Source organism: Gossypium hirsutum, chromosome A11, assembly GCF_007990345.1.
Source record: "Gossypium hirsutum isolate 1008001.06 chromosome A11, Gossypium_hirsutum_v2.1, whole genome shotgun sequence".
Classification (NCBI taxonomy): Eukaryota; Viridiplantae; Streptophyta; class Magnoliopsida; order Malvales; family Malvaceae; genus Gossypium; species Gossypium hirsutum.
In genome coordinates, this window is record NC_053434.1 from 28,830,348 (window position 1) to 28,846,170 (window position 15,823).

Sequence of the window (15,823 nt, forward strand, 5' to 3'; positions counted from 1 at the left end):
CTGCCAATTGTGAGACAAACTTTTTGTCATATAATAGGCTGGTATTCACATTTGGATCAACAAGTTGGTGAAGGTGATGTCACCAAGTTCAAGCAATCTACTTTTTTCTTTTTTTTCTTTTTTATGATTTTGTTGAGAAAAGATATATATGTTAGCTAAGCGAAAAAATTCTGGTGGCCAGATTTCAGTGGCTCTGCAGTTTTGGCTTTATTAATACAGTAAGCCTGCATATGAAATTACCAGCAATAATAATAAACAAATCAAATGCATAAACAATGAAAGGCAAATATTGGGTGAAAGTGAAGAGGTAAATTGAGGTAAATATCTTATACAATGTATATATAGTAGCGGCTTGAGAGGTTACAACAGCGTGACAGTCACCAACTCCCACTTGCTTTCCAACAAGAGAAAAGAATGTGGAAACTGAAGTATATTAACAAACAAATGCGCCTGTAGATTAAAATTTATTTGACTAAAGTCTAAACACTCATAGGCAAGGCATCACTATTTATCTTTCTCTCATCATCTGTCTTCCTTAGACCTCTAGTTGAGTGAAGAAAACCGTCCACTTTTGGACCATTTGGCTCATGCGCCTATGCCAACTTTCTTCTTCTTTTACAGCCCACGAGCTGGTTTACATATTTTAATGGAGAAAAGGAAAGAGACCCTCTTCTCCTTTCCTTGTTGCAAAAGGGAACTGATTTATTAGAGTGAGTGAAGTTAAAGGGTACCTCGGAAAAAAGAAAGAAACACTGATTAAAAGCCAAAAGGTTTTTATCTTTTCTTAACCGTTTTTTTTGGGATTTTATGCAAAAAGCTTTTTCAGTCCTCTGCTAAGTTTCAGGCTATTCTTAGCTACAAAATGATCACTTTCTGCTTTGTGGTACTACTCTTAAAAATACAAGAAGACAAGTTAAGTTTTGGGGTGTAATCACCGATCTCTGCAAACCCATTTGACGTCTCTCATTTCACATTTGTGTGCCTGCTTCATCTTCCTTAGAACAACCCTTCTGGTGTTCCCTTGTTTTTTCTTTTAGAAACTAATTGGTAAAGGCTACTACTTTCTGCCAGTTTCTGTTCTGGTTTTTTTTGGGGTCTTTCTTTTCGGTTGTAAATATTTTTTCTGGGAAAATATTTTCTCAATGATGGGTTTCCAAGGCAGTGGAGAAAGTAAAATGTTGGGGTTGATAGTGACATCATCAAGGCACAAGCGTTCAAAGAGGTGACCTTTCGAAATCTTTTGTTAGTTTGCAAATCACCATTGTTGTACTTCAGTGTTAAGATTTTTCTCTAACTGGAAGGAGTTCTGAAATGGTGGTTACGTTAAGAAAAACTTAGAACTTTGAGCAATTACAGAAGTGGAAAACCTGACGCTGAAGAGGCATTTTACCTTTTATCTTTTATGAGTTTTGTTTCATGTCCCCGCTCCTAGATTTGGTCTGTCATTAATGCTTTTGTGGTCTACAGTATAACAAAATAAGTTTTGAAACTCATGCTTCTTACATCAAAACGTTTCTTTCTTTGCATAAAGATCTATTGTCGGTTGATTGTTCTTTGCATAACGTTTATGATTAATAAGTCAATCTTAAGTTACTTAAAGTAATTGAAAACCATGAAAACGATAGCTCTGTGGAGTAGTGGACCACTGATACAGGGTGAGGAAAGACACCCTTGGTTTTATTGCTTGCCGAAATATGTGACTAGTTTTCTGTTTGCTTGAGTTTCGCTAAACACTCATGAGAGGCCTACGCCTGCGAGTTGCAATGACATTATTGAAGTCTTGCCTTTTACAAATATTATCTATTGATTCTTGGCGCTTGATGTTGTCACATGGCAGCTTTCCTGGAAAGAAAAGAGTTGAGGAAGATGGCTTTGGTAGTTCTGTTGAAGAATCGAATCGTATGAAGCTGGTAATTTGTTCCCTTTTTCCTTTTGATTCTAAAAGTATATTATAAGATATTGATTTCCTATAGTTGGTTAGAAAGCTTAAAGCATAATGAATTGATTATCTTATTGTATCTGTGACTAATGTGTAAGGGATATTTTGTCCTGCGTCAAATGTAAAGGCCTTTTACAGTAGCAGCCATATAACCTTTCCCATGAATCTCTTTTTCCCTTCCCTTCCCCATGTTCCTTGTTTTTACTTTTTTTTCCCCTTTACATCTGGTATCAGGATACAGGGCATTTGAAGGATTCTGTCAAAACCAAGAAGAAGCAGTCTCCCACTTCCAGCGCTGAGGTCAAAAGCTCTTTGAAGCAAGAGGTGTGGAATTCTGCCTGTTTTATCATTTGTCATTTTTGTTTATAACAAGACTTGACTTCTATTTTGGGAGTGGTCCAGTGGGGTCCTTTATGACTGAAGATTAGACTACTGCTCAAAAGTTACAAAAGTTTTTTCTTTATCTTTCTGAAATTGTTCTGTGCAGATTTTAGAGCTTGAGGAAAGATTGCAAGATCAATTTGAGGTTCGTCGTGCGTTAGAAACAGCATTGGGCTATAGAACTTCCTCTAATTATGATACAAGTGAAGCACCAGTGTCAAAATCAAAGGTAGCTCCTCTAAATTCCTATTCCTTCTTTAATGAAACAGCCCTCGTCTGCTGCTTCTACTCTTGGTGGACCACCAAATTTTCATTTATATATACCTTAAAATTTGCTTTCTGGATTGAGTTTTTGAGCCCTTCATGTCTGCCTCTTGACAATTGACACTGCTTTTCTGCAGCCAGCCACAGAGTTAGTCAAGGAAATTGCTGTGTTAGAGTTGGAAGTTGTATATTTGGAACACTACCTTCTCTCATTGTATAGGAAAGCCTTTGATCAACAAGTGTCTTCTTTATCACCATCTAAAAGGGATGAAAGGCTTAAAACATCAGTAGATACCCCAAAAATGAGATTTTCTGAGGTTTCCAGACCTGGTAATGAATCAAAAGTTGAAAATTCAGCTATACTCTCTGATAACCATGACAATTCCTGGGAGGAACCTAATAGAATTGGAGAAGAGAAACTATTGGATTCTAGTGTACATCGTTGTCATTCCTCACTATCACAGCATTCAGAATTTTCAGGTAGGACTTCTCTGGATGAGACTTCAGCTAAGGCAATACGTGCATGCCATTCGCAGCCTTTGTCGATGATGGAGGTAACTTACCATTTTGGTTAATTGCTGGTCATTACATCATAGCAAAGCATTAGTCATTTATTGTTTTTGGAAAAGTGATAGGCAATAACTTATGTAGTTTACCTTTATTTGGTTTTGGGATAAATGAGCACAAATGTATTCATGCTTAAGATGACGAAGTTAAAACATCATCATCCCTTATTGATTGCCTCCACAAGAAAAGGAAGTTAAATTTATGGGAGAATAATCTCTGATATGGTAGGTTAAATAACTTGACGATACTATGTGGTTGTAACTTTTGCATGGTTTTCTGCAGTATGCTCAGAATGCACCGAATATAATCAGTCTGGCTGAGCATCTTGGCACACGCATTTCCGATCATGTTCCTCACACACCAAACAAGCTTTCTGAGGATATGATCAAGTGCATGTCTGCTATATACTGCAAGCTTACAGACCCACCTTTGGTCCAAAACAGCTTTTCAGCTCCCAATTCACCCATGTCTTCAGTCAATTCCTTTTCCCCACAGGATCATCACGAGATGTGGAGTCCAGGGTTCAGAAATAATTCATCATTTGATGTACGGTTAGATAACCCTTTCCATGTGGAAGGGCTTAAAGAGTTTAGTGGACCATATAGTACAATGGTTGAAGTGCCATGGATTTTTAGAGATAGTCAGAAACTGGGTGATGTGGAACACCTGCTACAAAATTTCAGGTGTGTGTCTGTCATGCAATTGTCACAAGTAAACCTGTTTCTAATGGTTTAAGGATCATCTAAGCAAAATTATATCTTTCCTCTTCTTTTAGCTTTTCATGTTTTTCCCAAATTTTTTATGTTATAGGTCTCTCATTTGTCGACTGGAAGAAGTCAATCCTAAGAAGTTGAAACACGAAGAGAAACTGGCATTCTGGATAAACATACACAATTCATTAGTGATGCATGTAAGTGTTTTTATCTATGAAAAGAATATGCTGTTTTAGTGTTGGCCTCCAATTTTAATGCGATAGATTGTATTCAGTCTTCATTTCTTTTCCATAACAGGCTTTTCTGGCTTATGGTATTCCACAAAACAATGTGAAGAGACTTCTTCTACTGTTGAGGGTAAGAATAACCCATCTTTTTGTTGCCTCTCTTAGGCGGAAACTTGTTTGGTATGCCATTATCTTATGCTCTTCTACCATACAGGCTGCATATAACATTGGAGGTCACACCATCAGTGCAGATACAATACAGAATTCCATCCTTGGATGTCGCATGTCTCGTCCGGGGCAGGTAGATCTCAATCCTCACCTTTCCTGTCATCAGTTTTGATTCTTTAGTTACTTAAGATTGCTAAAGATTCTTAGTGTGGAACTTGTCTATGATATCCATGAATGGCATTTCCACTTGGCATTTTCTTTTGTCAATTGTGCGTGATTCAACTCATGTTTTAAGGTGGTTGTTTATAACACTCTCTCCTTCGTGTAGTGGCTACGACTATTACTTCCATCAAGGGCTAAATTTAAACCTGGAGACAAAAGGCAGGCATATGCAATTGAACATCCAGTACCTCTTTTACACTTTGCGCTTTGTGCAGGAAACCATTCGGATCCCTCGGTACTACATCATCTTTGATCTGTTTATTCCTTACTATTAGCACCAATGATAGGAAATTTAAGAACCAGTTGAAAGATTTAAATTTTATACTTTCTTATATTTATTCTTTTCTTTAGATCCGTGCCTACACACCGAAGAGAGTATTTCAAGAACTGGAAACTGCAAAAGAAGAGTACATTTGGGCTACATTTGGTGTCCGCAAAGACAAGAAAATTCTATTACCAAAGATTGTGGAGTCATTTGCAAAGGATTCAAATTTGTGTACGACTGGTGTCATCAAAATGGTCCAACAATCATTGCCCGAATCACTTCATCGCAGTATCAGAAAATGTGAACAAGGGAAATCCCACAAGGGCATTGAATGGATTCCTCATAATTTTACCTTCAGGTATCTAATATCTAAAGAATTAGTAAGATGATTGCCTGTATGCATCGTGCATGATGCATTTTACAAGCATTTCTATTTTTAAGGTTTCACATTTTAACTTGTATAAAAGTAGAAATGGAAAAGGAAACATTTAGATATGACAATGAGGCATCATTTGTAACATAATTATTGGTGTGCATTGAGGTTTGTATATAGTTTTGGTTTAAGCTTTCAGATAAACTGTGGATTCTGTCATGGATTCCTCCCAAATTGTTAACTAAGAATGTTCCATAAATGTTGTCCATTTCACAAACTGTTGTTCCAATAGGGTCGGAAGCGTGTAAATTATTGTACTAAAAAATCACACAAAGTTCAATTCCCAGGGAAGAGAGGTGGATCACAATGATCTCTTAAATACCAAGTCTTTCCTTAGTCAGAATATCCCTTCTATAGTAATTTAATAGCACAATTAAATACTACTATTATACCCTCAAATATTGAAAGAAAAATAGGACAAAAAAGAACACAAGAGTTTTAACGAGGTTCGGTAAATTATACCTACGTCCTCGGGCACTAACACCAGATGATAACTTTACTATCTCCAAAATATTACAAACAAATAGAATTCCTTAAGAATTCTCAAATGGGAGAAGAGAGAAAACTAAGAGAGAAAGATTGGTTGGGATGGTTGAAATGAGAAATGGTTAGGCCTATTTATAGTTGAGGTTCAGGGACTAACTTGCAAATGGCCTAAAAATTAGGGACCAAAATTGTAATTATCCCTTTCAACTTTAAACAACTTGCCAACTATTTTTTTTCTTTCGGTGCCAATTGCACCTCCCACCATTTTTGACTTTTCAACCCCTTTTTAATTTAACTTATCAACAATCTCCACCTTGAAGATTTGATTAGGATAATCACATCTTCACACACTTCCTTCAACTCCCCAAATTCGATAAAGCTATCTTTTGTAGTGCCTCCAAATGCGCTCTCGAGCGCCATACACCTAAAGGTGCTCAAATTCTCAGGATGTTAATCAAGTTCAAACAATGATTAAACTTGATTGTTGTTACCACCTTGGTCATCATATCTGCGGGATTATCTGTTGTCGGAATCTTCTCAAGTAGAATTTTTCCTTTTTCAAAGACTTCCCGCACAAAGTGATATCTTACGTCGATATGCTTGGTTCTTGAATGATAGACTTGATTTTTCGCTAAATGAATAGCGCTCTGACTATCACAATATAGACTAATGTGACTTTGAACAACTCCCAAGTCTTTCAATAATCCATTAAGCCAAATAGCCTCCTTAACAGCTTCTGTAACTGCCATATATTCTGCCTCTGTAGTAGACACAGCTACTGTAGACTGTAAGGTAGACTTCCAACTCACTGGGGCTTTCGCAAGAGTAAACAGATACCCCGTAGTTGAACGACGTTTATCTAAATCACCAGCAAAGTCGGAATCAACATATCCAACTACAAACTGACCAAGTGCTTCATCCTGTTCAAAAATTAAACCAACATCTACGGTTTTTTGAAGATACCGTAGAATCCATTTCACAGCTTGCCAATGTCCTTTTCCAGGATCATGCATATACCTGCTCACAACTCCAACAGCTTGTGAAATGTCAGGCCTCGTACACACCATCGCATACATCAAACTCCCAACTGCATTAGCATATGGGACTTTTGCCATATATTCTCTTTCTTCTTCAGTTTTCGGAGATAATTGAGCACTAAGTTTCAAATGAGAAGCAAGTGGGGTACTTACATGTTTTGTGTTTTCATTTACACCAAAACATTGTAATACCTTTTTCAGATATTGCTTCTGATTCAAACAAAGCTTGCCTCTCTGTCTATCTCTACTTATCTCCATGCCGAGAATCTTCTTGGCCTCACCTAGATCTTTCATCTCGAACTCTTGATTCAACTGAGCCTTCAGCTTATCTATCTCATTTTGGCTCTTCGAAGCGATTAACATATCATCAACATACAAGAGTAGATAAATGAAAGATCCGTCATGCAGCTTCTGCAAATACACACAATTGTCATATTTGCTTCTTGTGTACTTCTGCCTTCTCATAAAGCTATCAAATCGCTTGTACCACTGCCTCGGGGATTGCTTCAATCCATATAGCGATTTGTTAAGCTTACAAACCCAATTTCTACCACCAGCATCTGTGTATCCTTCTGGCTGAGTCATATAGATCTCCTCTTCTAACTCACCATGCAAGAAAGCCGTCTTAACATCAAGTTGAGCTAGCTCCAAATTCAACTGTGCTACCAAGGCCAACAAAATTCTAATGGAGGAATGCTTCACAACAGGGAAAAATACATCATTGTAGTCAATTCCCTCCTTCTGAGCGTAGCCTTTAGCTACCAATCTTGCCTTGTAGCGAATATCCTTCTTGCTAGGAGATCCATCTTTCTTTGCGAATACCCACTTGCATCCGATTGCCCTTTTACCTTTCGGTAATTGCGCCAACTCCCAAGTATTGTTCTTCCGGAGAGACTGCATTTCTTCATCCATGGCGCTTTTCCATTTATCACTTTCTAAGCTTTGCATTGCTTCTTGATAAGTGATAGGAATATCATCAACAACGGGAAGGGCGTAGGCCACCATATCAGTAAATCGAGCAGGTTTACGAATTTCTCTCCGTGGCCTTGCAACTGCAACTGGTTCTGGTGTACTTAGTGGTTCTTGGGTCAGAACCTCTTCAACCTCTAATTCCTCCATTGTGGCTGGAGAATTAGACTTATTAACTGGGCAAATCCCCATCTGCTCAAACTCCACCTGTTTTGGAGTACACTCCACCTGCTGTGGAGTATTGCTCATCTGAATATCTTTATCTGCTACCTTTTTCAATGTGGCAGATTCATCAAAGGTAACATCTCTGCTACAGATCATTTTCTTTGTGCTTAAGCACCAAAGACGAAATCCCTTCACTCCAGAAGTGATTCCCATAAAGAGAGCTTTCTTTGCCCTCGGATCTAACTTTGACTCCTTCACATGGTAATATGCAGTGGATCCAAACACATGTAAGGAATCATAATCTGTAGCCGGTTTTCCAGACCATACCTCCATAGGAGTTTTTCTTTCTAATGCAGATGATGGCAAACGATTAACAAGATGGCCAGCGTATGTCACAGCCTCAGCCCAAAATTGCTTGCCCAACCCAGCATTGGACAACATACATCGAACTTTCTCCAGCAATGTTCGATTCATACGCTCTGCCAATCCATTCTGCTGTGGTGTATCCCTAACTGTGAAGTGTCGAACAATACCATACTCTTGGCACACATCGAAGAACGGATCACTTTTATATTCCCCTCCATTGTCCGTCCTAAGCCGCTTGATTTTCTTGCCAGTCTGATTTTCGATCATTAGTTTTCCATTTAAGAAAAACTCTAAGCACTTCATCCTTAGTTCTCATGGTATACACCCAAACTCTTCTGGAAAAGTCATCAACAAAAGTAACAAAGTAGTGTTTTCCTCCCAATGAAGGTGTCTTGGAAGGCCCCCACACATCTGAGTGAACATATTCCAAAATACCTTTTGTATTATGGATAGCAGTACCGAATTTCACTCTCTTTTGCTTTCCCAGAATAGAATGCTCGCAAAATTTTAATTTGCAAGCCTTTGCACCTTTCAACAATCCTTGCTTTGCCAGAATTTGCAAGGATTTTTCGCTGGCATGTCCCAACTTCATATGCCACAACTGTATTGAGTCCAATTCTTTGTTGCCGGAAGCTGCAGTGACTGCTCCAATAACTGTACTACATTGGTAGTAATACAAGTTATTTTTCCTGATGCCCTTCAATATCACAAGTGCGCCAGATGTCACTTTCAAAACCCCATCTCTCATAGTAACAACTGAACCATTGGATTCCAAGGCTCCCAATGAGATGAGATTTTTCTTCAAACTGGGCACGTACCGAACATCAGTCAGAACTCTGGTTGATCCATCTTGATTCTTTAATTGGATTGAACCTATCCCAACAGTTTTACAGGCATTGTCATTGCCCATATAAACAACTCCTCCATTTAGTTCTACTAAATCAGAGAACCACTCCCGGTTAGGGGACATATGATAGGTACAACCCGAATCCAATATCCACTCATCTGAATGGAACGACGATGATGATGCAACCAGTGATAGTTCAGAGTCACTAGTATCATGCTTTGCAACACAAGCATCTACAGCAGCTTTTCCCTTATTCTTCAGCTTTGGACAATTTTTCTTCCAGTGGCCTTTCTCATGACAAAAAGCACATTCATCTTTCCCGAGTCTGGACTTTGACTTTGATCTCCCCTTTTGAGTTTTCTTCCGAGTATATGAACGACCTCGGACTACTAAAGCTTCTGTATCTCTGATTGAGTTTTTATGTTTGTCCTTCTTTCTCTGTTCATAACTGTATAAGGCCGCACAGACTTCGCTCAGAGATATATCACTCCTGCCATGAAGTAGAGTAGTTTCTAGGAACTCAAACTCCTCAGGAAGTGACCCCAACAGCATCAAAGCCAAATCTTCATCTTTGAATGTCTCATCCATATTCAGCAAATCAGTGACTAACTGATTAAATTTGGTGATGTGATCATTCATTGTGGTACTTGGGACGTATGTGAAGCGAAACAGTCTTTTCTTCAAGTGGAGCTTATTTTGACTGTTTTTCTTCAAAAAATTTTCTTCAAGTGCCACCCACAACTTATTTGCAGAAGTCTCCTTTGAAAAAGCATACCTCTGCTCTCGAGAAAGGCATGATCGAATTGTGCCACATGCCAACCGATTGATCGCCTTCCAATCTTTCTCCTGTACATCATCTGGTTTCTCTTCATCAATTGCAATGTCTAGACCCTGCTGAAAAAGGGCATCTAGAACCTCACTTTGCCACATACCAAAATGGCCCGTGCCATCAAAGATCTCCACGGCCAATCTTGCATTTGCAATTGTCGGTCTTGTCCACATGGACGATGTTGAAGCTCCTACACCGACCGTTTTCTCCATAATCTTTCAATATACCTAAGGAAATCTTTTCTGATGTGGAAGATCAGTTTAAACTGCAACCACAGAGCATACTACGATTAACCTTCGGCTCTTGATACCACTTGTTGTTCCAATAGGGTCGGAAGCGTGTAAATTATTGTACTAAAAAATCACACAAAGTTCAATTCCCAGGGAAGAGAGGTGGATCACAATGATCTCTTAAATACCAAGTCTTTCCTTAGTCAGAATATCCCTTCTATAGTAATTTAATAGCACAATTAAATACTACTATTATACCCTCAAATATTGAAAGAAAAATAGGACAAAAAAGAACACAAGAGTTTTAACGAGGTTCGGTAAATTATACCTACGTCCTCGGGCACTAACACCAGATGATAACTTTACTATCTCCAAAATATTACAAACAAATAGAATTCCTTAAGAATTCTCAAATGGGAGAAGAGAGAAAACTAAGAGAGAAAGATTGGTTGGGATGGTTGAAATGAGAAATGGTTAGGCCTATTTATAGTTGAGGTTCAGGGACTAACTTGCAAATGGCCTAAAAATTAGGGACCAAAATTGTAATTATCCCTTTCAACTTTAAACAACTTGCCAACTATTTTTTTTCTTTCGGTGCCAATTGCACCTCCCACCATTTTTTACTTTTCAACCCCTTTTTAATTTAACTTATCAACACAAACTAGTCCCCTTTTGTAATTTGAGCAATCAAATCAACTAAAAAGAAAAAAAAAATACTTCTACTTACTGAGAAAGAAAACGCTCAAATCTTGTCCGAACCAATACGAAGGATCTACCAAATGGTAAGCCTCTGAATCATCTGAACCCACTATACGCTCGAACTGGCCTCTCAAGTACTTGAAACTGCCGGCATCTGAACCTTTCTGCAGCAAAAACCCGGCTCCGGATGAGACCATCTGCATTGTTTCAAGCACCCATTTCTCCTCCTTCCCAACTACTAGCCTCCTGGCAAACCCTACCTTTTGTCCATTGCAATACGTCTGCCATCTTTGTGTGATGCCTGAATCTGGGACAGGGTCCAGGACTATGCGGAGAACGCTGCTGTCGATTGAACTGGTGAATTCTGAAGTGCTAAGGGGAAGTTCAACGAAGACTGAGGATTCGGTCTTGTTGTTTTCTTTCAAGCAAAGCTTAACCTTTTTGTCACCTATGGGACAAATGATGGTGCCAGTGACTAGTGTTGCAGCATCAGGCAGGCACTGGTAAAATATCAATTTCTTGCATGCTCTCAATGGCGCTAAAAGGTCCATGATTTGACGTAATAGATTCCTCAAGTGAGGATGGGTGTCAACACGTTCTCTTCCATCAATGATTTTATTTATATGATTCTTGTTCCCTAATAAGTAGTTAACAAAATAGCTCCACCAGAAAAAATGGCAAAAAGGATAAAACAGTTGCGTGAGATAAGGAAGAAGATCAAAGAGATAAGAATGATTAAAAATTTTGAAGGATGAAGAGTTCTAAATGGAATCAAAGTCTTCAAACTTAACTGAATAATATTTATATAGTACTTTGTTCAAAAACATATAAAAGAAAATCTTAAGATCAGATCAACATAGCTGATATTTTAGTATGGCCTTTCTCCTACATAATTTCCTGGAGGATTATAGAAACAAATAGTTAAGCTGGTTTGGTCCTTGCATGTAGCTTGAGCACACCCCAGCTCTGATGAGTTCTTCCAAACCACTTGCTTGTAAACTCCGCACATATGATCCGGTGCGCAAGAATTGCTAGCATAATCATAGTAACTCTTCTCTTTCACCCATGTATCCACTGCCATTCCTGGGGTAACTGCAGCTCCGCTACCCCACAACTGGTTTGCTCCGTACTTGTGATCTGTCAGGTTTGCAAACTGACAACCCATTTTGTTTCTTTGGTATCTCGCGAGGAGGCTGGCGGCATTGACTAGTTGCGTACTCCACTTGAGAGGTCCGACCCCAACTGCAGCTCTTGCTTGGTTGTGTGCTGCCAGGAATTCTCTGGCTGCACTTGGCAAGACTGATGGAGCCCTGGAACCAGGGCTTGCTGCTGCAGCTACCTCCTGGACCATGTTATGGCTAATAGCTAGTACTAGAACCGCAAACAAGAGGCAGGCCATTTCCTTGTTGCCTATAGTTGTGCTGGTTAAATGTTATATTGATAGAAATAATTTATAGACATCCAAGGATGGGCCTATTTTATGATTTGAGGATGCCATTGTTAATGATCTCAGTAAAATTTATGCTAAACAAAATATTTTTTCTTGGGGTAACAGAATCCGATCAAAGATTTAATCGATTCTAAAAGATAACATTCAAGAGATTGAGATTCAATTCTAGCTCGGATTATAAATTTTTAAATTAAGAAGAAAAATGAGAGATGTGTTGTGCAGACAGAAACGTGCGGCACATAGAAAATGGGAAATGGGGACAATGTGTTGGGGGTGATATAGCATTAGGTCGGGTTATGCCACTGAAACAGGGTGGAGTTTCATGGGGATTAGTGCAATTTATTATTGTTTAATTAAGTTGATTAAGATCCGATAAGCTTTGCAATTTGCACGTGACCTTGTTGACATTGATCTGTATCACACTTTGCCCCCATGTGCTCTGCGTTTAATGATTCCTTTGCTTATTTATTTTTAATGCAAAATTTTAAAATTCTTAAGTAAATAAAATGTCTTTTTGTTTTCTTTTGAAGAAATTCAATTTGTTGAAATTATTTAGATTATGGAGCTCTTTATTTATTGTGCCACATGATCAACTTAATCCCTTTAATTTATTTACTTTAATTTGAGATAAAGGACGTTTTACTGGATGATTCAAAAATATAGGATTTTAATTCTACAATTTATCTTGTCTAATTTTTATTTTTATTTTATAAAATGTTAACTTCAACCACTGATTTTTGCTAATTTATTAAATGTAAATGGTTAGAATGTTGATTTTTTTGTAAATTTAGTCCATATAAAGTGTTGAATTTGTGATTTAACAAAAATGTTTATTCAATGCTAAACATTAAAATTTTATAAAATAATTATTAAACTATTTGAAAGTTTTTATTTAAGTTACTAAACTATTCAAAAGTTTTTATTCAATTCTTTGAGTTGTTAAGTCTTTTTTTTTCAAGTCTACTTAGCTAGCTCCAAGCAATAAGTTAATGATCGGTACGACAGATTAGTACTCATCGGCAAGTAGAATAACGTACCTTAGATCTAAGTGGATTTGATGGTTAGTGTCAAAAATCAGAGAAGAAATATATTTAGATTTTAGTTTGTATATTTGTGACGTTCAAATTTGCTTCATGAAAATAAACTAAAGTGTAGAAGAGAAAGGGAAGAAGAGCTTTCAATTGGTGCAAGTGGTGCAAATAGAAAAAGTCATAGATTAATGATTTTAACAAACTTTCGAATAGTTCAATAACCATTTTATAATTTTTTGAAATTGTGCTAATATTTAGTGGTGTTATTCAATCGGAATAATTTCTACGTTTTTTTTGTAAATTCAACGAAAATAATAATTAAACATACACAACAATTAGAGGGCAAGAATGCTTAAGCCTCCACTGCGCTCAGTTATAGTTTCTAACAAGTAGAATAATGGTTCATCAATAGGCTTACAAAGACATGGATGAATAGATGGCTACTGTTTCTTTTTCTGAAGAAACTGAAATACCAATCCAGAGCATCGACTTTTACAAGCTATGGCATAAATATTAATCACATTTCTGAATAGAATTACAAAGCCATTAGCCAAAAAAGAAACAAACATTCACTGAATCTCCAAGCTGAAACTGAACCATCAACATATAACACCTTTGCCGATCGCCTGGGAATGAGCTTTGAATTAGTTGAGTAGGGATCAACACCGTATTTACCCAGGCCGGAGCTAGCTTTTATGGCAAGAGCACACAAGTCCGGCAAAGAAAGAGGTTTATGGGAGTGGGAGAGTGGCAACAAGAAGTAAACCCGTCCAGGTTGGAGTTCCTCATCATCTGGGACTTGGGGCACGCAAGTCCCAATGGCCATCGACTCCGAGCTGCAAAGGAAGCAATTTGGATTCTGGGATATGATGTTCCTGGCCTGGACTGGTTGCCTCAACTCTTGAACCCGACCATCAATGTCCACCACCTTGGCGGCTGTCGATGAGCCTCTGCTCCTGCTCCGTCCTCCTCCAGCAGCTTTGCCTGATTTCGAGTCCCTAGTTGATGAAGCACAAGCACCCATTTAGGCTTCTGTCGCTGATTCCTTTTTTGTGCGTCGGGAATGGCTACGGATGGGTTATATTGTCAGGTTTTTTTGCATTATTGGTTGCTACTAATGTGGGTGGATGCAATTTTTTATATAGTTTCTGTGGGTGATCTTTTGTTTTGAAAACTTAACTCATAAACAATCTCCACATTTGCTCGTAATATAATTACAAAAATAGTTGTTTGGATTTTATATTTCGTGTTGTGTATAACTCAAATGCTACCAATAATAAACTAGAAAAAAGCAAAAGCTGATCCACTTCTTTATTCATATAATTATAAATATTGACAATGAAAAATTGAATAATTAATTGCATATTTTTTTATTACTTCTTTTTAAGTGATAAGTTATCTACTAGCTTTCTTGTTACCTTGAAGTCAAAAATAGGTCGTCAAACAGGGAAGCACATGCTAACACTTTTTTTACTCTCTGGAAAGTGTAATCCCAAGCAAATTACCAATTTGATTCCTTAAAACATGTGCTTTGCTGGAATTAAGTTAGACAACAATTGGACGAACTCTTGATTTAGCTAAACTCAAAAACTTATGGGAGTTTAAGAAAACTTGGTCCGTTTTCATCAGTTTATTGTATTGTTATATGTTGCTGGTGCTGGTGTAATTCAAGATTGAAATAAACAATTGGCATTAATGGATGGATCGCCATCCACAATCTTGGTTGCAGTTATGAAACGACAATGTAGTTCAGCATTTATTTTATCAACGATTTCATTGGCTAATTAAAGTCCGGAGCCCAGAGATTGCAGCTCCTAAACCCAAAAGGAAAAACTATTAAATCAATCATTTAATAAATCACCATCCTCAACATGCTTTTAATCTCGTTAGATCGTGGTTGTATGTTATGTTCAAACGTGCTAAAATCAGACTAAACCATGCATGTAAATGCCATTATCACTTTACTCTCATTAATGAATGAACTCACGTATTTAATACAAGAGAGAGACTTGAGTACTTAATAGATACTAACAGACTAACTGTAACTTGCTAACAGTATAACTATCTAACTGTTAACTCTTAACTCTATCATGCCCCGAGCTCATCGAACTCCTCTCTATATTTGCAATTCCATTGACTAAAACCCGAAGCTGACTTGTAAACTTGTTGAATTGACTTGCTGATAAAGGTTTAGTTAATATATCTGTAACCTGTTCTTGCCCCGGAACATGTCCAATCTGAAATAGTCCTTGTGCTACTTTCTCTCGTACAAAGAAGAGGTCCAATTCAACGTGTTTAAACTTTGAGTGTGGAACTGGATTCCCTGCAACAGCCACAACAGCTGAGTTGTTACACCATACAAGAGCCTTGCCTCGGGGAGTAACACTTAGCTCAGCTAACAAAGACTGAATCCAGACCATCTTAGTAATGATATGAGCGAGACTTCTATATTCAGCCTCTACAGACGAGCGAGAGACCACCTGCTGTTTCTTCGAGCTCCAAGACACCGTATTTCCTCCAAGAAACACACAGTAG

The 15,823-nt window shown here is 37.9% G+C and overlaps 4 protein-coding genes across 4 annotated transcripts; 1 reads left to right on the plus strand and 3 right to left on the minus strand.

Moving 5' to 3' along the window:
- Positions 1 to 459: 459 nt before the first annotated feature.
- On the plus strand, positions 460 to 5,396 carry LOC107896946 (uncharacterized). Its single transcript, XM_016822265.2, has 11 exons — positions 460 to 1,222; positions 1,838 to 1,910; positions 2,174 to 2,263; positions 2,427 to 2,549; positions 2,722 to 3,138; positions 3,434 to 3,834; positions 3,962 to 4,061; positions 4,162 to 4,221; positions 4,306 to 4,392; positions 4,588 to 4,716; positions 4,833 to 5,396. The coding sequence occupies exons 1-11, from the start codon at positions 1,143 to 1,145 to the stop codon at positions 5,133 to 5,135; spliced, it is 1,863 nt and encodes a 620-aa protein (XP_016677754.1). The 5' UTR covers positions 460 to 1,142; the 3' UTR covers positions 5,136 to 5,396.
- Positions 5,397 to 10,827: 5,431 nt separating this feature from the next.
- LOC121209995 (protein MIZU-KUSSEI 1) lies at positions 10,828 to 11,358 on the minus strand. The gene has a single exon (XM_041082050.1). It carries the CDS (start codon positions 11,356 to 11,358, stop codon positions 10,828 to 10,830), a length of 531 nt encoding a protein of 176 aa, XP_040937984.1.
- A 228-nt stretch (positions 11,359 to 11,586) lies between these two features.
- On the minus strand, positions 11,587 to 12,604 carry LOC107896955 (STS14 protein). The gene has a single exon (XM_016822274.2). The coding sequence runs from the start codon at positions 12,204 to 12,206 to the stop codon at positions 11,676 to 11,678; it is 531 nt and encodes a 176-aa protein (XP_016677763.2). The 5' UTR covers positions 12,207 to 12,604; the 3' UTR covers positions 11,587 to 11,675.
- Positions 12,605 to 13,823: 1,219 nt separating this feature from the next.
- Positions 13,824 to 14,312, minus strand: LOC107896964 (uncharacterized). The gene has a single exon (XM_016822287.2). The coding sequence runs from the start codon at positions 14,310 to 14,312 to the stop codon at positions 13,824 to 13,826; it is 489 nt and encodes a 162-aa protein (XP_016677776.1).
- Between the last annotated feature and the right edge of the window lie 1,511 nt (positions 14,313 to 15,823).